General features: G+C 37.7%; 1 protein-coding gene across 2 annotated transcripts in view; it reads right to left on the minus strand.

Annotated features, from left to right (window-relative positions):
- Window positions 1–22,204, minus strand: part of CSMD1 (CUB and Sushi multiple domains 1) — a 2,060,432-nt gene that overhangs the window by 127,615 nt on the left and 1,910,613 nt on the right. For both annotated transcript variants that reach the window (XM_030555566.1, XM_030555565.1), the window contains exon 51: window positions 6,913–7,107. In XM_030555566.1, coding sequence (XP_030411426.1) covers window positions 6,913–7,107 — 195 coding nt within the window. The remainder of the gene's footprint in view (window positions 1–6,912; window positions 7,108–22,204) is intronic.

Raw genomic sequence — 22,204 nt, forward strand, 5'->3', positions numbered from 1 at the left:
CAGATTAGGGAAATGCTCAAGGATCCCTTTCCCCTTCTAGGGGACCATTGCAGAGGATAGGCACAATCTATCTTACAGTCTGAAGCATAAAAGGAATGTGAGGAACAATGCTAGTCATCCAAGATTCAGGCATGTCTGGGCAGATCATGGCAGTACTCCAGAACAGTGCTGTTGTACAGGATAGGAAGAATTGCCTTCCCCTGTACTTTCCCAGGTCTGTGGAGGTGTTTTGACTTTTAAAAGGCATGAGGTTTTTATATATTGAACTCAGCCCAGATGTTGAATTTTCTTAATATAGTATCTTCTGTTGATATTTACAATAATGCTATATACTGTAAACTACCCTATTAAATGTGAAAAATCTTTCAATCTGTTGATAACTGGTCAAACCTAGTGAAACCCAATCTGTTATTTTTCCTTGTTTCCATTAATAAACAATTAATAAGATGGTAATTGTGGTAGTCCTTTGTTGTCTTAGCTAGTTCCAGTTCTATTTTACTGACTGACAGCACACACCTTTTCTACATTTTCTTTATTTTCACAGGTACATCTTACTCAAAACTAAAATTTCAATGAAAGGAAATTTCCTCTCTCAATTCTTAAGGCACTCTCTTTCTCTTCTATATTTGATTTGGTAGTAATGGACAGCTGTAGTTTAGGAGCTATAATGGGATCCCAATGTGGAAACTAGGTAAACATATAACCTGGATTTCATTGTAGTCAGTCACACCAGTACACGCATTTAGGAAATAGATTACCAAAGCTCATTTTGCACCAAACTTCTGCTGAGGAGCATCACATGCTCCAGATTTAATGTAAGGATTCCCTTTGACTGCAATTTAAGTAATAACTGAATTAGTTTGTGGAGAGGTCCAATGTTGTAAGATGTCTGATTATAAATATGCAGAATAATGATGATATGTACATAGCACACTCATTTTAATTCAGTTCACTAAAATATTATATAGTGGATTGTACTATGCATATATACGCAATAGTTTACATTTGCCAAATGACCTTTGATTTTTCTAGCTGATTGAAATTGCAACAGCATGTTTGATGAGTTGTATCTTGTTTTCTTAAAGAAACCATCCTGCACAACCTTAAGGCGGAATGAAATGCAACTAATACCCCCAATTAAGCCTCTCCAGCCATAGACATCCCCAAACCTGACTTCCAGTGGGACCTTTTTAAAAGTCACATTGTATAAATGGATATTGAGATATAAGATTTAAATGCTTTAATTATATCAACAATCATGTTTCAATTATCCCCCCTGCTGCCTCAAAAAACCTAATTGTACACAGCTAGAACAGAATCTATATTTATACCATCTCTTCTGTATAGGTGAGTGACAGAACACAGTACAGACTGTCTTCTCAGAACAATCTTTAGTATGTTTCTGGATCTTAATATTATATACACCATACAAAAGTACTACTGAACATATTTTGGCAGCTGATGTTCACCTTCATTTAATTCTACAGATGAAATAACATCTTTATCTTGCAAATAAATTAATAATAAACCTTTAATCAGGAGTGCATAAACAAGTCCATTAGGATTTTGCATCTATTCCTTCTTATATTTTTATGAAATACATCCTATCTGGATCACTCTCTCTATTGTCTCCTCTAATTACCTTACTAAGATTTTTATCACTGTAGCAGTTTGTGAAGAACTGGCCTTTTCAACAAACTTTTCAGCAGCTTGAGAATGGATTCCAGGATGACTACTTGTGATCCAGCTGAAAAATCAGTTTCCAATTAAAGAAGGTGGAAAACTAAGCTTTAGAGATTACTTAATAGTGGCTACACCAAAGGAAAAAAGGTGTAATTTCAGTTAATTAACTCAAAACCTTTTTTTAACTACAAAAGAAAAATCAATATTCTCATTATTTCATAGAAATTATGAAAAAGCTATCCTATTTTTCTACTCTTATTCATTCAAAATGAACTGTTTGACAAATAAATCCGAAGAAAAAACAACCCACAAATGTGACATGTCATTCCATATACTTTATGAAAATATGCTTATGATATGAAAATAACATAACAGATATACTTTATGAAAATGGCTCATGTGAGATATCATTGGAAAGGCTATGATTTATTGAATAAGATTATCCTATTTGTATGCATGTATCATTTCTTTATCTGAAATTAGGAATCTTGACTCGGTATCTGTATTTCAACTATGCTACTTTGGGTGATACCCACTGCCAATACTTCTGGTACAACAATGGAAAAGTCAAACAGGGTGGATAGCCCAGCAACAAGGACAATGGACTGTAAAAGAGCTTAGTCTTCCTGTGAACATGTGGATCAGGCTGTGAAGAATGACTACAAGGGCCCAACAGAGTCAGGTGGTTTTGTCACCTGATACTAAAACATCACCTATGACTTCTTGTAACTTTCCACTGTAAGGGAAGGGGGATCAAATTAGGAAACAAAGGACTCCCACCTTATGCAAATACTATTTAAGGGTGGGGAGTGAGGCAATCCAGGTGATCAGTTCTCCCCTGCTATCCCACCCAATATGACTGCTGTAAACACCTAAGACTGCACAGAGGGAAAGAAGTGGACCCAGGCTGGAAGGGCATCTGGCCTGTGAAGAAGATTATTAGAACCACCATTTAGGGTGAGAACTCACATGTAACCAGTTTCTTTAGTGTAGTTTGCATGCTCTGTTTTATTTCTTAATAATCTGCCTTGTTCTGTCTGCTACCTCCTTAACTACTTAAAATACACCTATTATAGTTAATAACTTTATTTTTCATTTATAAGACAACCCAGTTTATATGATTTCTAACTGTGGTGGGTTGTGGGGGGACAAGAAATTGTGCATATCCTCTTCCACATTGGGGAAGAGGCGAATATAATATATCTTCGGGTCTGTACTCCAAGTGAGGTGGACATCTGAGTGCTGGAGCAAGTCCCTTAAGCGGAATGTTCCCAGAGCTGATGTGCAGTTGGGTGTGGCCCTGCCTGTGTGTTGTTAGAGGAGGTTTTAAGGGTCTGGCTCAGCAAGACAGGTAAAAAGGGACTCATGCTGGCAGAACAGGTAGACTCAGTGGTATCTCAGCACATCAGGTGACTTTCCAAGGGGTCCTACCCGTCACAGTACCACCATTCACAGAAAGTCCAAAAATCACATTGTTGCCTTGCCCTAGTGGCTACTATACTTGCTTTTCTAGTCTATTTCAAAATATATGTAAGCAAATTTATTTTGTTTGCTTTAAACAATTATATTGTTTTATTCAGTAGGAGTGTGTGCTTCTGCAGACACTTTCTTTACTCCATCCCTTCCCTTTGAAAGCATGGGACACTGTTTCCCACCTGTCCTTGTTTATGCACGTTCCATGGGCTGACAATCTGGAACAACACAGTTCTCAGTGTCTGGTGAATGCAATTTGATTAGTTGCTATCCCTGGGTGGGAGGGGCTATAAATAGGGTTAACTGCCTAGGAAGCTCTAGTCACTTTTTCTGCATTCCCATTTGTAGGACCATGAAAGTGATGGGCCTACAATTTGCTTGGGAAAATAAGGACTTTGCTGCTGCACAATGATTGATTTTCATTTATTAGTTCATCTAGCACAATAAAAAATTATTCATGAACAAAACTAAAACTGGTAGCAATTTACCCAAAATGAACATGACTGTATATTATTCCATCCCAGTGGTGATCCTTAGCAAAGACGTTAAGCTACAGTATTATATATCTTTTTTAATGGAAAAGCAGCAAAGAATCCTGTGGCACCTTATAGACTAACAGACGTTTTGGAGCATGAGCTTTCGTGGATGAATACCCACTTCTTCAGATGCATGGAGTTTACTTCTACTTTGCTCTATAACTTTTATATGGTTGCTTTTATCTTGTTTTTTAGGAATTTTCCTGTCTTTGACTTCCTTGCTCACATTCATGAGACTTTGAGTATAATGCAAATTTATCTTTTTGCTTTATCTAAACTTCCTTGATTGTAGGGTCTGTTGTCCTGTCACCCTGATCTCAGGGAAGGCTGGTAAGCAAAATTAAACTATACTTCATGTAGTAAGGTACTTGGCTTTAGAAAGTGATAATTAAAGGAATTAAAGCTGTAATTATGCAAATAGGGGAAGTAAAGGTAACACAAATTTGAATAGTCTTTACAAAAAATAGTTGCCCCAATAAATGCACAATAGTAAATATGTGGTGAAATCACAGACAATCACTGCACTCTTGAATGAACTCATGTAGAAAAATGATAAAAGAAAAAGATACCCTATCGCCTCTGGGTGAACACTTTTCACAAAGCGATCACTCTATATATGACTGTAGCAGGGTGGACCCCTGCTCCTGCCCTGAAGGGGTTAAAAACAGGCCTGGGAAGGGGCTGTGGCTGGAGAAAGCAGCCTTTAGGCTGGGGAAGTGGCTGTAGCTGGGGCCACGCCCCAAATTGAGCAACGGGTCCTCATAAGAAGGCCAGGGGAGCTAGAAGCGGTCAGTCTCTCTCTAGCTATAGAGGGAGATGGGCCTGGCGTGCCGGGAGCTAGAGGCAAAGTACCTGAGGGGACCAGGGCTGAGGACAGGCTGAGGAGCGGGGGAGCTCTAGCCTAGAAAGCCACAGGCTACCGCCTAGCATTAGGCCAAGAGGTACTGGGGGTTGCAGGGAGCAATCCAGGGGTAGGCAAAGGCTGCAGGTCCAAACCCCTTTGCCTATGATGAGTGGCTGATACTGCTGTCTGCCCCAGTGAACGGGGGTTAGGTGGAGACTGGGCATTAGCCATATACTTAGGCAAAGTGGGGATAGAGGGTGGGGGTCCCCCGGGAAGGGGAAACCCTCAGAGAAAGGGGTGACTGCTTGGGGGCAGCACTCCATGTAAAAGGGCACTGGGTCCAGGGAGGGACACGGGGCCAGAGGACAGGTGGATCACCAGCCTGCAGAGGGCGCTCCGGAGCTGGAACCGAACTAATTCCCAGAAGTAACCAGCAGGAGGCGCCATGGGGGTGAGTCCGGCCCGTCTACAATGACCTATCAGTCCTCATCCTTAAAGGAATCCTGCACACTTTCAGAAGACCAGCCTGGGAGCTTAAATTCATAACTTTGTTAGACACAAAAAAATGTGGACTGAATAGAGACACTGGATTTATGGCTTATTACAACAATCTATAACCCACTAACCCCCTCCCCACTCCCTCACAACTGCTCCTCTCTTCCTTTCCTTTCTATGACTGGAGAGGTGTTTACCTGGCTACTTCACCATGAATGGTCCAGTGAAATATGCATTAACTACTTATGCTAAATAATCTGTTCCATCCTGTATTTAGCTGTGATACTCTTAGTTAGTTTCCCAGACCTAAAGAAGAGCTTTGGGTAAGCTTGAAAGCTCGTTTCTCTCACCAACAGAAGTTTACCCAATAAAATATATATTAAGTCATCCACCTTGTCTCTCTAATATCCTAGGACTGACATGGCTACAACAACACAGGACACAAGGCATTATTGACATTTCTGCAGGGGGTGTGTAGGTTAGAGTGGCTTTGTTTTTTTATTTCTGAGAAATCTGTCATTGAGCAATAGATATTCTACTCCAGGAATTTTTTTACATATGGGTTCCACAGGGATTCTCCTTTGTTCAATTTGCATATGAGGGGAGATTACCTCATTCTAAAAAAAAACCCCTTCCTTGGATTAATACACTTTTCAGAATAAAGTACAAAACTGATTCTGAAAGATTGTGTGGTCTACAGGTGGAGTACAGGATTGAAGGCAGACGTACTACCTCTCCTTCTGACCTCAACACAGGGAACAGGATGGTGTGAAGCCAATGGGATGTAGCAGAGCTCTCTTCTGCTGAAACTTGACTGGTATATGGGTCCCAAAGAGAGACACACAAAATGTTCTAAATTATGTAGGTTTTGGAGTCATGACCAGCACAATCCACAATCCACAGAAACAGGGAACTGTACTTAGATCATGGACACATACACACCCTTCCCTGTTTCTTCCCCCACACTCACCACACAAAGCAGAGCTTGAATGTGGGAGAGTTCCACCATAAGTAAAAGGGATATTAATACATACATACCCTACAGAGTTGCTGCGACAATAAGTTAATTAGCATTGTACAAAAACCTGAACATTCCCTGAGATAGTTGACTAACAGATTCTTCTCTCACTCTGTTTCTTCACAGTGCACAGGAAACCCTGGCATCCATGCCCAGCCTTTATGTATAGGTCTTCTCTATCTGATTAGTTTAAGCTACAAATTATATCTGTACTTGCTTGTGTCGATTATATTAGCATTAAAGATTTTTGTGGTATTTTTGTATGAAAGATATTATTTAAAAAAGTGTTGTAATGAATGTATGAAATGGACCCAAATAGTGAAATCCTCATACTTTATTCAAGAGCATAAAGCAAAATCATGTACACATATTCCCTTTCACAAATTACTTAAGTAACAACAATATCCTCAACTATTCTGTAAACAGTATATGCAATGTTTACCCAGATCCTAACTCTCAAATGAACCCATGAGTCAAACATGGGTCATCATCCACTTAAAGGAGCAACTATATAGCTTCTATGACAATATATCTTTGACTTTTGTTAAATAATAAAATAAAAATAAAATTAAAAAGTTGCACCTTGCTTTGAGAGTGTTGATTTACAAACAAATTACATTTCATTTCTAAAATACTTAATAGTGTAAACAAATGTGTTATTCAAGACATTCTCAGTTTGCAACAGCTGATTTCAACCAGTGGTAGTCAATCTTATTTATTTGTTTTCAATTTATCAGCAGAATGTTAGGAAAACAAAATAGTCTCATTTACAGTTATTACAGAAATGAAGTAAATATAAAACACTACAAATACAAATATACTATCAGAAAGCATGATATTTGGTAAACAAGAATGCGCCTTACCCTTACAACTATGCCTTTCATCACCTCCACTCCATGTGCCATTGGATCTGCACTGTATGAGTCTTTGACCCCCTAAGTAATAGCCAGGACTGCAGCTCAGCATGACTTGACCTCCATACTCATTCAGTGACCCAGATATCAGTCTCCAGATGACATGCTCTGAGAGCAGAGTCTCAATGCTGAGGCAAGTTGCAGCTGTGAAGAATGGAAATTTGTATATTAGCACTTTTCCCTGACATTACTTCACAAAAAATAACTGATGGTCTTATTGACAGGAGGCTTTCCATGTGAAATGAAGCATGCTGTGAACATTTTTAAAATACAAGCTCCAGTAAAGAGCAACAGACTTTGCACAATCCAAAGGGATTTTAGTAGTTTGTAGTACATTCCAATTTAGATACAATAGGACAATTATATAGTTATATACAGTTACATTTTCTAAGATAAAGACAATTTATTTAAAATTAAATAATCATAGAATCATAGACTTTAAGGTCAGAAGGGACCATTATGATTATCTAGTCTGACCTCCTGCACAATGCAGGCTACAGAATCTCAACCACCCACTCCTGTATCAAACCTGTGTGTGAGCCATTAAAGTCCTCAAATCATGGTTAAGGAAAGACCGAACTATAGACTACAGTGGGTATATAAGCAATAGCAGACAATGATGAAGTACTTAATAGTCAATGGGGAATCTTCTCAGAATATAGTCTTTTGTTATCTAATGCAAAAGACAGTCCAGTTCTATCAACAATGTCTGATAAATGTAACACTTTAAAAAAATGTTTCACTTCACTGCACTTGACATTTACTGGGCTCTAACTGGATTCTTTCAGGTGTATCCTATAAACACACTGTAGTGAAGAAAGTTAAATATTCAATCCTAATTACCTGGAAACTGATGTACTGTAAGTACACCATAGCAGTTATGACATTACAAATTGGAGCAGTTGCCATTAAAAAAAAATCAACATTTGACAGTGATGTCAGTACTGCAATTTCTCATATTCCAAGTTTGGGAAGATAGTGTACTTACTATAAGTAATGGAGAATATCAGTGTTACATTTCTCATGATATTCATGCAAGTTATAATTCAATTTTGTGTGAACTGTCATAGGAACTGTGCAATTTATAGTGTAGTTGGAGATAATTTCTCAAGCCTGCTGTTGACTTTATTTATTAAAGTTCAAAGATAAAGTTCACAGGTTAGTATGAACATTATTCAAAAAATATGTGCTAAATATTAAAGTTGATTACTTTTTAATCTGATTTCATTTTATTACAATATTTGGGAATATGTACTGATCTTAAAGAAAAGAGAAGAAACTCTCAAATTCAATACCCTATATTCTGAATTTCAAAATTACATTACTATAGAAAAATAGGGTTCAGAACTTACTAGTGAGTGCCTTGTCACACTGTGACTATAGGAAGAGGCAATAGCCACTAACATTTGTGAAAAGAAACATTTATCCTCCTGACCCACCCCCCGTCCCACCAAAAAATGAAATACAACTAAGAAAACAATACAAAATACAAAAAATTTTGCCTTTGAATCTGGCCATAGAAATTAAGATACATTCCAAAGATCCTGTTTTAGCAATCATCATATCCAATCAACTACATAATCCACTTAGGCAATTGCATTACTATTACTAGTTCATATAAAGGCCATAAGGACCTGAAACAAATATGTAAGAAACCCAAAATTGTGCTAAAAAATAAAAAGGTAACTAAACATAAAAATGTCTGATTCTTATTTCAACTAAGCCCTTTTACTCCACTCTGACAGTGTTAATGAGCCACAAAGTGGTTATAAATTACAGTTACTCCCACTTTTAGGCTACTTTCCATTGCCAGGGTGATGTAAAATAGTCTTAGTGCAAATGTATCAGAGGGGTAGCCTTGTTAGTCTGGATCTGTAAAAGCAGCAACGAATCCTGTGGCACCTTATAGACTAACAAATGGGAATTTAGCCCTGAAGTGTTTGGTGCATAGAAACAGTGAGAGAAAAAGAGAGTTAGTGAAATTCCTGGACTGTGATTAAAAAATTATGCATTTTTAAAATTTAAATTTCCTCTGGTTTTTATTTATTTTTAACTATTCAGAATATTTTAGTATTTCGTGATTATAAGTACGTCTTTTCCAGTACTTCATGCACCCATGGTATAGACTCAGTCATTACAAAATACAGAACTGACACTGCTGGAGGCCTATGTGGGAAAGATGCAATAGTTTCTGAGCTGGGAAAATTACTCAAAGGGTGTGTGATTGGCAAATATGAGGCTATACTTCCAAACAGGGATGACATGTAGATATCCCAGATCTTTTTCAGTTTAATCCAAATGTGGCTATCAAATTGTACAATAACGTTGAAGTGTCCATATTTTGAGATACGTTAGGGTTCCCTTGCCATTACAATATTTCACAGTTTTTGGAAGCAGTTGGTAGTTTAGGTGATCACTTCCTATTTGCTAACATTATTTTAGCTGCTAGTAATTTTTGTTTGTTTGTTTGTCTCACAGCAGCTCAAGGTGTTTCCAGATACAAAAATCAGATGCTGAGAAAAACTGGTTATTTGCTTATTAGTAAATTATAAATAAATTATTAAATGATCAAAAAGTTTAACTCTTCAATATAAAATCGTGTAGGTCTATCATATGATATACATTATTTTAAATAGTACTTGTGGCACCTTAGAGACTAACAAATTTATTTCAGCATGAGCTTTCGTGAGCTACAGCTTACTTCTTCAGATGCACAGAATGGAACACACAGACAGGAGATATTTATACATACAGAGAACATGAAAAGATGGAAGTATGCATACCAACAGGAAGAGTCTAATCAATTGAGATGAGCTATCGTCAGCAGGGGAAAAAAAACTTTTGAAGTGATAATTAAGATGACCCATAGAAGGTGTGAGGAGAACTTAACATAGGGAAATAGATTCCATTAGTGTAATGACCCAGCCATTCCCAGTCTCTGTTAAGGCCTGAGTTAATTGTGTCTAATTTGCATATTAATTCGAGTTCAGCAGTCTCTCTTTGGAGTCTGTTTTTGAAGTTTTTTTGCTCAAAACTGCCACCTTCAAGTCTGTCACTGAGTGGTTAGAGAGGTTGAAGTGTTCTCCCACTGGTTTTTGAATGTTATGATTCCTGATGTCAGATTTGTGTCCATTTATTCTTTTGCAAAGAGACTGTCCGGTTTGGCCAATGTACATGGCAGAGGGGCGTTGCTGGCACATGATGGCCTATGTCACGTTGGTAGATGTGCAGGTGAACGAACCCCTGATGGCGTGGCTGATGTGATTAGGTCCTATGGTCACATAAATACCACCCTATACTGGAAACCCACTGACCACTATACTTACCTACATGCCTCCAGCTTCCATCCAGGACACACTACACGATCCATTGTCTACAACCAAGCTCTAAGATACAATCGTATTTGCTCCAATCCCTCAGACAGAGATAAACACCTACAAGATCTCTATCAAGCATTCTTAAAACTACAATACCCACCTGCTGAAGTAAAAAAAAAACAGATTGACAGAGCCAGAAGAGTACCCAGAAGCCACCTACTACAGGACAGGCCCAACAAAGAAAATAACAGAACGCCACTAGCCATCACCTACAGCCCCCAACTAAAACCTCTCCAGCCCATTATCAAAGATCTACAACCTATCCTTAAAGATGATCCCTCACTCTCACAGATCCTGGGAGACAGGCCAGTCCTCGCTTATAGACAGCCTCGCAACCTGAAACAAATACTCACCAGCAGCCGCACACCATACCACATAAACACTAACCCAGGAACCTATCCTTGCAACAAAGCCCGATGCCAGCTCTGTCCACTTATCGATTCAAGTGAAACCATCATAGGACCATAGGGAACTGGTGGGAGACAGAGAGAAAGAAGGGAGGGGGGAAAGGTGGAATCACTTTGTTTAGATTCATGGAGCTTGAATCTATCTCTCCAGGATAGCCCAGGGAGGGAATGCCTGGGATGGGGAGAGAAGGGGGAGAAAAAACCTGATTTCTCTGTGTTGTGATTCAAGGAGTTTGAATCACGGTGATTTCCTAGTGTACCCAGGGCGGGAAAGATCTGGGAGGAAGAAAGGAGGGGAAATGGTTTATTCCCCTTTGTTGTGAGACTCAAGGAATTTGGGTCTTGGGGTCCCCAGGGAAGGTTTTTGGGGGGACCAGAGTGCTCCAAAACACTATATTTTTGGGTGGTGGCAGCTTATCAGATCTAAGCTGGTAATTAAGCTTAGAGGAATTCATGCTGGTACCCCATCTTTTTGACTTTAAGGTTCAGACTGGGGAATTATACCATGAAATATGCAAATTAGACACAATTAACTCAGGCCTTAACAGAGACTGGGAATGGCTGGGTCATTACACTAATGGAATCTATTTCCCTATGTTAAGTTCTCCTCACACCTTCTATGGGTCATCTTAATTATCACTTCAAAAGTTTTTTTTCCCCTGCTGATGATAGCTCATTTCAATTGATTAGACTCTTCCTGTTAGTATGCATACTTCCATCTTTTCATGTTCTCTGTATGTATAAATATCTCCTGTCTGTGTGTTCCATTCTGTGCATCTGAAGAAGTGAGCTGTAGCTCACGAAAGCTCATGCTGAAATAAATTTGTTAGTCTCTAAGGTGCCACAAGTACTCTTGTTCTTTTTGCGGATACGGACTAACACGGCTGCTACTCTGAAACCTGTCATTATTTTAAATAAATATTCAGTAACTTTCTAGATCTACCATAAGGCTAATTTTCATCACTGCCTCTTTCAAGTAATGGTTTTAGAGAGAAATATGGTTCTTTCAAAGATGAAAGGGAGCCTCTTATTTAGTTTAATCATCACCAGTAAAGAGATTCAAGCTCAACCACAGGGAATATTTTAAACCATTTTAGAGATAAGAGGTTCACCTATTTCAACCTCATGGAAATGAGCTCCCAAAATAATGTCTCTTAATCTGACAGATTTTAGTAGGTCACTTTGTTGACAGTTCAGATATACAAAACCCACCTCCATTCTAACAGCAAACACACTTTTCTACATCACTTTTACGTTTTGCCACAGCACAATACAATTTCCATATGAAACCAAATATGTTATTGCCAGAGTACAAGATATGTTCTCTCTGATTCATGGCTATATGCAAGTGTAACTGACTCTAAAATGCTGCTTGAGGTATTGCAGTTTTTAATTTTACAATGAATGATTCTGATTCATTAGTTTCCACTTCATTCAGGAGATAAAAAATAAACTAACAGTTGCTTTATTTAACTCACCCAGGTTTTCTGGGTAGTGCCATAATGAATTAGACTTCTCATTCTTCCCTTTGTGAAGTACAGAGACTACAGACATTTGTCATTTACACAGATGAAACTATTTGCATCAGAGATTATTTCAGCTTCATCCAGATGTAAAGAAGCAGCTGTCTTCTTTCAACATTGATTTGTTTTTATGAAGTAATGTGTGAGTAAGCGCTGCTTGTTACTAAGTCTAGTTCAGCAAATGTAATTACATATCTAAAAGTAAGATTAGGTGTTATTTCAGCAAAATGATTTCATCTACATATACTAATATCCATGTATACACACAAATGCAGGGAATTCATTTTGAACTACAATCACTATAAAAAAGCACTGAGAAATGGAGCTACTGTAGCATTATAAAATATGTTTGTCTCTAAATACCCCTGCACATAAGGTGATACTGACAAAAAAAAAGTAGTAGTAGTATACCAAATTGAGCTGCAAAACAAACATATTTCTGGAATCTTTAAAAGGGATATTAATCATGTTGCTTTAGCTGTATTAGGCTCCAATCCTTCCAAGATTTATATATGTGCTTAAATTTGTATATACTATTAGTAGTTCCGCTGAAGTTAATGGGATGAATCAAAACGCATAAGTTAGGCATGCTCACAAGTTTGGAAGGACTGGGGACTTGATTTGTTTTCAGCTTTGTGGTCTTCAGTTAAGTTTTTAAAATAAGATATTTACAAACCTGTATTTTAATAAGGTTGTTGATTTTATCTTCTTTTTAGGAAGCACTAGAAATAGTGTAAACTAGTTTGTCTAAAGAGCTTAATTTGCATATTTCCCCATAAAGCAATTTTGCCATCTTTAAGGTCTATAACAAAACCCCTTTTAAGTTATTTAACTTTGCTATGGCTTAATTAAACTGTTTACTCATATTGTGTGCCGTGCATTTTCAGCACAAGCTCCAGATGCATTCCTGATGCCTTCAATCCCAGATGTACCTTCATCATTTCCATTAGTTGGAACAGGGTTCCTATTGTAAGCTGTAAAGACCCCTAAATATTTTAACTGTGTTTTTCAAAGAAGCCACATTTGAGAATTGGGAATCTAAAGTCTATAAGGAACAAAGGCTCAAGAGTCACATCCATCAAAATGCACTCCCCAATGCACCTCATTTTGGATCATTAAGGTTTTGACTCATGTCTGGAATGGTGGGAGTTTGGAGAATATAATCTCTTCTGAGGCTGCTGCAGAGGGGAAGAACAGTTCCCCTCCTTCTCACCTGCTCTGAGAAAGGACAACTCCTGAATACCCTTCTTTAAAGGGTATGTAATTATGAATAGCTCTTAATAATGTCTTGTTCCTGCCTCTCATCCTGTGCAACAATCACAATCTGGCCCTTTGAGATCTTCAAGGCAGACTGATTTTTCCTCTTCAGTTGAGTTCTTTTGATGGCTGTCAGCCGTTGCTTGCCTTGACATAAGCGACAAGAGCATTCCAAGTTCTATGCCAGTGTTCCCTTACCCATGGTGCTCTAAGCAATAACCTATATGCCTGTATGCATTTTCATTACTTTTTCAAGAAATAATTTTGATAAATGCACTGAGTGTATAATGAGAAAAATCACTAGTTATAAGAGCTAGATATTATTATTATTATTATGTGCAAGTGTAATGGCATGAGATACTTGGCTGCTATCCCTGTAACTAGTTTTCTCTGATTAAAAGAAATGGAAAGTGCAGCTTTCCATGCATTGTCCTTGATTAACAAAATGCCAATACAATGACGATGCATCATCTAACTACATTCACAGTTTTTTGTCATTTATAATACAATAGATGCTTTGTTTTAGATCCTATTTGTGCCTCAGGGCAGCAATTCATTCAATTAAATTATTGTTCAGAAAGATAATGAAAAATAGAAATGATGTTTCTTCCAGAATTGCTACACATGTATCATATGAGAGCAGTAGCTACTACTTTCTAAACCATCATTTTAGCTTAGAATTCTAGAACTATCAAGCATGTTTCAAAAAAAAATCTCTAGTATGTAGATTTGTGTAAAGTTATCAGTCTGGCCCAAACTGCTGCTTAAAATGTTTGAAATGAGGAAATAAGCATGCAGACTTGGAGGAGTTGTTCTTAAATATTAAAGAACAAGAATAAAGAAACCATGAAAAAGAACAGTAAAATTATTTATCTACAAGGTTTATTTTTTTTAAGTAACCTTTAAAATTCTGATATATTACAAACTAGGTTATATTTCCAAATCCATCCTCACTCGTTTTCAGGAAGCAACCATGAAAGGAAAAACAAATAGTGACTGAGTTTAATATTTTATTTTAATGGAGTAATACACTTGATTGTATTTATATTTATCTAGATAGATATAAAATCAACAATCACATATACTCTTTATAATATAACACCTATTAGATAAATATAGAAGGCCAAAGCTTTCTGATGATATATTGTATAAAGCAATGGTACTTAAACTTGGAGAGTTAGTAAGACACTTTTCAATCTACTGTAGTATGAGAGAGCTAGCGAATAAGTATACAGTGACATCCTGACATTGTACCATGATGTCTGAGTTGTGACCCAGAGGTTTCAACAACTCAGCAGTTTTAGTTCATTGACATCTTCTCAAGAGAAACATCACAGTGAAATACCATAAAATGTGATGGTGATTATTTTGTGGCACAATGTAATTTCATGACACAATATTTTTGGTCAGATCCTTGAGTATGGTTCAAAAGTAGAGTGCAAGTTGGGGATGGTGCACAAAGCTTAAAGCTGCCTTTGCACTCCCCTGATGCTGGTGCTACTCTGCACGTAGCTGTTCTCTTTGTACACTATTAAAGCAACCTCAGGGCAGCCTGCTCCCATGGAAGAAAAAGGCAACATTTCTATTCATTTCAGTGGAATGAATATTTGGAATTTTGTGCAGTAAGCAGCCAGCAAAGTACTAAACTATGATAACTGTGCTATTTATTATTTTCATAAGATTTTAAAATTACACTGTGCAGTTTTCTAGGGAGTTAAGAACTCCATCTTAAAAACTTCTTGGACCAGATTATTTCCTTGTCTCATGCCCCTTTATGTTGCTTTAACAATACAAAGATGATGGAGAACTGCCTCTCTGAAAGGACAAATGGGGATTGCCTTGGGGTGGGTACAACTGGCTGTATGTCATTACACATCCCCTAAAAAGTGTAAAGAATACTTCTGGGCAGGCCATAGATGGAAGGAATCACTGCCAGAATGTACTGTGAGCTGGAGACCCTTAGCCAAAGGAGACTGTTCTAGCTTACAAAATTTAGGGAAGCCCTCAGAGCATTCTGGGTTATGAGGGGATTTAGTAGCAATCTGAAGCAGTCTGCTCTAAATTATGCTGGGAATTAAGCAGAGCATGGGTTCTGTGCCAACCAGAGCTTAGCTGGACCAGGCATGTGCCCCTTTTCCTGAAATATAATTAAATAATATCTGCAAGTGACAAAGTATTAATGGGAAAACCATTTGAAGCTTGGATTGTAAAAATGTAATTGGAGAAATTCATCTGCATCACATATCTCATATGAGAAATATGATGCCTTGGTGAAATGCTGAAGATATATATTCCACTTTCCAAAAGATTAAAGAAAATAATTTTATATTTGAACGCAAATCACTCCTCTCATTCTTTAGTCTTTTAGGAGGGGAATGGCATACTTATTCCCAGTCATTACAATAATACAATACTGTGTACTTTGAATAAATGGTAGGAATAAATACTCAGTTTTCAGAATGGAGAGAGGTAAATAGTGGTGTTCCCCAGGGGTCTATATTGGGCCTAGTCCTGTTTAACATACTCATAAATTATCTGGGGAAAGGGGTAAACAATGAGGGGGCAAAATTTGAAAATGATACAAAACTATTCAAGATAGTCAAGTCCCCGGTTGACTAAGAAGAGTTACAAAAAGATCTCTCAAAACTGGGTGACTGGGCAACAAAATGGAAGATGAAATTCAACATTGATGAAAAACAAGATGAAATTCAACATTGATAAATGCAAAGTAATCCACATTGTAAAACATAATCCCAACTATACATAAAAAATGATGGAGCCTAAATTAGCTGTTGCCATTCAAGAAAGATCTTGGAGTCATTGTGGATAGTTCTCTGAAAACATCCACTCAATGTTCAGTGGCAGTCAAAAAAGTGAACAGAATGTTGGGAATCATTAAGAAAGGGATAGATATAAAACAGAAATATCATATTGCCTCTACATAAATCCATGGTATGACCACATCTTGAATATTGCATTCAGATGTGGTTGCCTCATCTCAAAAAATGGTATATTGGACTTGTAAAAGATTCAGAAAAAGGCAACAAAAATTATTAGGGATATGGAACAGCTTCCATACAAGAAGAGATTAATAAAACTGGGACTTCTCAGCTTGGAATAGAGACGACTAAGGGGGGATATGATAGAGGTTAATAAATTATGACTAGTGTGGAGAAAATAAATAAGGAAGTGTTATTTACTCTTGCTCATAACACAAGAACTAGGGGCCACCAAATGAAATTAATAGGCAGCAGGTTTAACACAAACAAAAGGGAGTATTTTTTCACACAACACATAGTCAACATGTGGAATTCCTTGCCAGACGATGTTGTGAAGGCCAAGATTATAACAGGACTCAAAAAGAACTAGATAAGTTCATGGAGGATAGGTGCATCAATGGCTATTAGCCAAGATGGGCAGGGATGGTGTCCCTAGCCTCTGTTTGCCAGAATCTGGGAAAAGGCAACAGGGGATGGATCACTTTATGATTACCTGTTCTGTTCATTCCCTCTGGGCACCTGGCATTGGTGACTGTGTCGAAGACAGGATACTGGGCTAGATGGACCTTTGGTCTGACCCAGTGTGGCCATTCTTATGTTCTTATGAATAGTTTTTTTTTGACTTACTAAAGCTGAAACCATGTATTCCTCACAGCAATCTCCCCTATATTCCAGAACATAATGAATAATTATATTTCTCATTGATTCATGCCAGATCCGATACCAGTTTACAATTTGTGTAGCTTGCTGTTATCATGCAGCACCATTCAATTTTCTATTCTTGACATGTCATGGGACATTTCACACCTTCTATTTCATTCCAGTCTTAAAGAGAGCTATGACAGACATCCCCCAGAGTGTTTATAACAAAAGTGAAATAACAACACTTAAGTTCCAAGTATGCTTTGGTGCCCTCAATACAGTTCATAATATCAGGCTTGATTGCTACTGAGGGAGGGCTGTAAAGTGTAGACAGCCATTCTGATATGCAGAAAGGTTGGCATCAATACCATTTACAAAAAAACAACCACCCACAGGACTGGGAGACAGCTACAAGATCCAAAAGAAAAACACATATTAGAGATGGTAGCTAGTGGCTGTTTAAAGCCATTTTTGAAATCATCATTCTCTATGTGTCAATATGTCTTCTGCATAGGATCAAGGTGGGAGATGTTATACACAGGGTAGCTGATAAGTGTTCCCATTAGATTTGGTTGGAAAACAGAAGATAGAAGCAAACGGGGATATGGCTGCTGCCAAGATTGGGGCTTAAGATCTGCAACATTTGCTTAAAAACATTCTTCCAATCTTTATCCATTAGTGATATATAGTGTATGAGGCAATGAAATACATTTTATCCAGCTGCAGCCAAGGACCTCATGATTCCTAGATGCTCAGCTCCATGGCAGTGATCCTGGATGTTCTAGGAGCCCTGTCTCTAACAGATGGTAATCTCTCAGGGAGCCTGAGAGCCCCGGGAATTATGATTTGAGCCTGGGCTCTTCCAGTCTCATTGCCATAGAGCTCCTGAGATGAGCTCCCAGGATCCGTGGCACTAGGACAGCGTCAGTATGTGGAATCTCTAGGGCTGGTGACAGCAGAACTCCAGACCTGTGGGCCTGCTGTCAGTCCCAGGAAGCATAGTAAATTTCACAAACACCATGTGGTGATGTTTCTGACATGAATTTTTTTCGGGTTTTCCATTTTGGTGAGCAAACCAAAAACATCTGGTTTTAGTTTCAACTGAACTAATTTTTATGAGATTTTTGACAAAATCTGAGCTCTCAAACCAAAAAAATCAACTATTCACTCAGCTCTGCTGTTAATAAGATTTAAACTCAAGGTTTAAATGCAGTGCTTCTTGGTTTGACTCTGCAAAATGCTTTTCTGGAAAGTTCCTAAAGGACTACAGTAAAGAGTTAAACTGAGGAATTGAGGGGCAGGAAAGGGAGTATAACAGTAACAGTACCTAATTTGACCTGTTTCCTAGGTATATTTGTATTCAATAATGTACTTGTTTGTGCTATACATTCATTACCATCTGTGTAATTCTTAACGGCCTGAAATGATCACAGTTTAGACCCTAAACTTGCAAAAGAGTCTGTCTGATCCCTGCAACCTGCACACTTTTCTACCTGCACAGTTGCACAAACTTTAATAGGAATCTGCACTGGCAGAAGAGTGTGCTTTAGGATCAAGGGATAAAGCTTTAAGATCATGTTTGTTCTTTCATCAGTTTTGAGATATTCATCTTTGCTTTAACATATAGATCTCAGATACTTAGTGCCCAATCCTTCAAACATATGCATTCTTAACACAGTTCTTCTACTGAAGACAATGGAACTTTCAGGATAATAAAATTAAGTATTTGCATAAGTGTTTGCAGGATTGGGACTTTAGCCATTTCTTTTCTAACTAACACAAATCTACTTTTTTTCCTAGCCTTCATAAATATGTTTAACCTAGGAAAGCCTTCATTATTCTTGTTTGCTAAGAGCTTGTTTGCATGGGGAAACTGACTGGACTAGTTATTCCAAAGTAGTTCCCCATGTAAATATGATTCCAGAGAAAAAGTCACTTCTTTAATAATAATTAGTGTACTTCCAAAGCAGAGTAATTATTTTGGAATAATATCATTTTAATCCAGAAGAGACTACCCACATTAATGATACTCCAATTTCCCCTAATTTACATATATTTGTAGTCCTCATACACAAACATTAAAATGTACAGAGTCTCGTATTCTCAACCAGTGTTCACATCTCACTCCCCATCAGTACCTGGCCTGAGCTGGGGAAGCTAATGATCCAAACAGCAGACCAAATTCGGTGATGAATCCTGGTCACATGCCACCTGAGGCAAGTTGTGCATATGCTAATAAGATTTTCAAAGCAAGAATTTTGGCTGAGATTAATATAAGAAACTATATCATTACTCTCTAATTAGAATTTTGCATATCACACCTTTAGATGCACATGATATTCCCTATTACACTACCTGCAGAGTTACTTGTTTCATTTTCAATTAACCTTATACAATAACTGACCAATATGTCAGTCTAACTAAAACTAAGGGAGATCTCATTCAGAGGGACAAATTATATTATACACAATTAAAAATACTGGGACCTGGATAAAGCTGGTTTTCCAACAGAATGTGCTCTCAGGTGGAAATACTGATTTGTTGAATATGGTATGTCCCAATTTCAAGAAATTTTCAATTTGGAAAAAACAAAACAAAACACATCATGAAGTATTTTGTTAATGTCAGAGTGTTCCAATTAAACATGTTTTAAACAGAACATTTTGCCTTTTTTTCACAAAACAACTTTTCATTTAAAAATGTTTTATTTTATATTATCAAAACATTTTGAGAGGATAAAATTTAAATGTTTCATTCCAATTTGATTAACCCAAAACAAACAAAATCAGAATTTTTGTTTCATGGGAAATTTTGAAAATGTGATTTGTTCTATTTTGCAATGGAAAAAAAAATCAAACCTATGGAATTTAACACAAAACAAAAACTGGCTCCCATCCAGCAATAGCCCTTGAATATTTTTTCATGAATAAGGACAACACAATTCAGGGACTGATGCAGCCAAAAGATTATTAAATTAACTTCAGTATAGCATAACTTTTATTTGTGAACAATGAGTCAGTAGTCAACACAATTTAGATATTTGTGGATGTTATTCTTTGCTGAAGTTAACGATGTAACCAGACAGTATTATATTTAATTCACCTGTAATATTATTAAGCAGAGGAAATTGGACTCTTGATGTAACTTTTAACTCTTGATACAACTATTTCCAGAGCAGTGATAACAAAGCATAAAGGGCTCAGTTCTGTGAAGCGATGAGCATAACCTTTTAGGGCTTATATATCGTCAACTCCTACTGAGTTTAAGAGGTGTATATTTGTGTATTAAGGAAGACACAATCTATATGAATATGAAATCTAGAAGATCTATTGTACATATGAAGAATACAATGTTTTCATAACACCTAGCTATAGAAATGTCCATTCTTCAGGATATGCTATCTTATGACTCTTAGTGGTCGTTACAAAAAAATTCAGTCAGATTGTAAAACTATTTCCTTTGCAGAAATCTGCACATCAGTATTATTGTGCACCAACTCTTAACCTAATTGATATCCATGTTCAGAATTTGAATTGCCTGTTATTGGAAGCGTTGGGGCAATTTCTTCAAACTTGGAAATGTCTGGTTTGTAGTAAAACAAAACAATAAAATCAATCAATCAATAAACCCAGACATACGTATTAAGGACTCCTAAAATGTCATCACAATATGTCTTACATCAATATAAATGTTCATATCAGCACTTTTTTCTTTTGTGCTGAAAAATAAATTAAACTGTCAAGCCTACATAATTATCATTTCCTCTCTTTGCAGTCTCAGTAACTGAGGCTTCAGCAAATAATAAAAACTAACATTTTCAAAGGTATTTGAAGATTTACTGAGAGGCTGCCTTAAGAGAAAACCTGGGGACCCTATATCAGTGGAAAAATAATCTGAGTTGACAGAGAGGAGTCAGAGGTTATACATTTTTTATGCTGAATTATTATTTAATAGTCCACAGAGATAGCACCCTAATGGGAGAAGGCAGCTAGCCCAGTGGTTATGGTAACAGCCTACAATTGAGAAGATCTGGGTTCAAGGCTGTGTTGCATGAAAGACTTCCCCCCGGTGTGATTTAAGATAAGTTATGTGGTCCCTCTATGCTTCAGTTCTCCATCTGTCAAAATGAGGATTGTATTACTTCCTTACCTCACAGGCTAAATATATTAAAGATTGTGAGGTGCTTTCAGATACTACAAAAAAAGTACTAGTCAAAGTTTTCCTTTAGTCATTAGCAATCATTTTTACTAATCAGTTATAAATAAAACATAATGCAAATGCTATATTTGCTAATATTTCAATATAGCAGGAGGGAGAGATTGTCTATTCAATGTAACTGAGGGAGAATTGGGGGGCAGAGATCAGTGTACACGTCACGCTCCCCGTCACTATCCGAACTGGGCTGGGGAAGCTAATGATCCAAAAAGCCAACCTCATTTGGTGATGAAACCTGGTCACATGTCACCTGAGGCACATTGCGCATGTGCTGAGAAGTAGAAGTGAGATTTAATTTAATATTTTTCTTTGTAGATTGTCAGAGCAAGAATCAGGATTTCTATTTCCATGGTGGTAGACAACTTAAAATAGCATTGACAAAAGCTATTATAAAGAATAAAAAGTTTCCCAAAGTTGTGTGTGGGGGGGGGGGTTGTTTTTTTCAGTCTTAGGACTCGTTTACATGGAGACACTCACAGGAAAGTGGCACCAGCGGAGCAGGCTGTTCGGTCTGGCTGGCCTGATCCATCAATGGATGACTACGAAGGGAGGCCGGGCTGACATACAACCTGCTGCTGTCCCTGGAGCAGGAGGAGTGGTGGTACCAGGGGCGGTGTCAACCACGAGACTGTGATCCCTTGACCCCGATGTGGAGGAATGGTACTGCTGACAGCAGCTGTTCTGTAATCAGCTCTGGCAGGCGGATCCGCACCAGTGATGCGTCAGCGATTGATATCTGGGGCTGCGGGAACGGTGCCGTGGTGGGGTCCTGGAGCGAGACAACAAATGGGAATGGCGTTGACATTCGTGTTGCGACTGGC

Source organism: Gopherus evgoodei, chromosome 3 (genome assembly GCF_007399415.2).
Source record: "Gopherus evgoodei ecotype Sinaloan lineage chromosome 3, rGopEvg1_v1.p, whole genome shotgun sequence".
Classification (NCBI taxonomy): domain Eukaryota; kingdom Metazoa; phylum Chordata; order Testudines; family Testudinidae; genus Gopherus; species Gopherus evgoodei.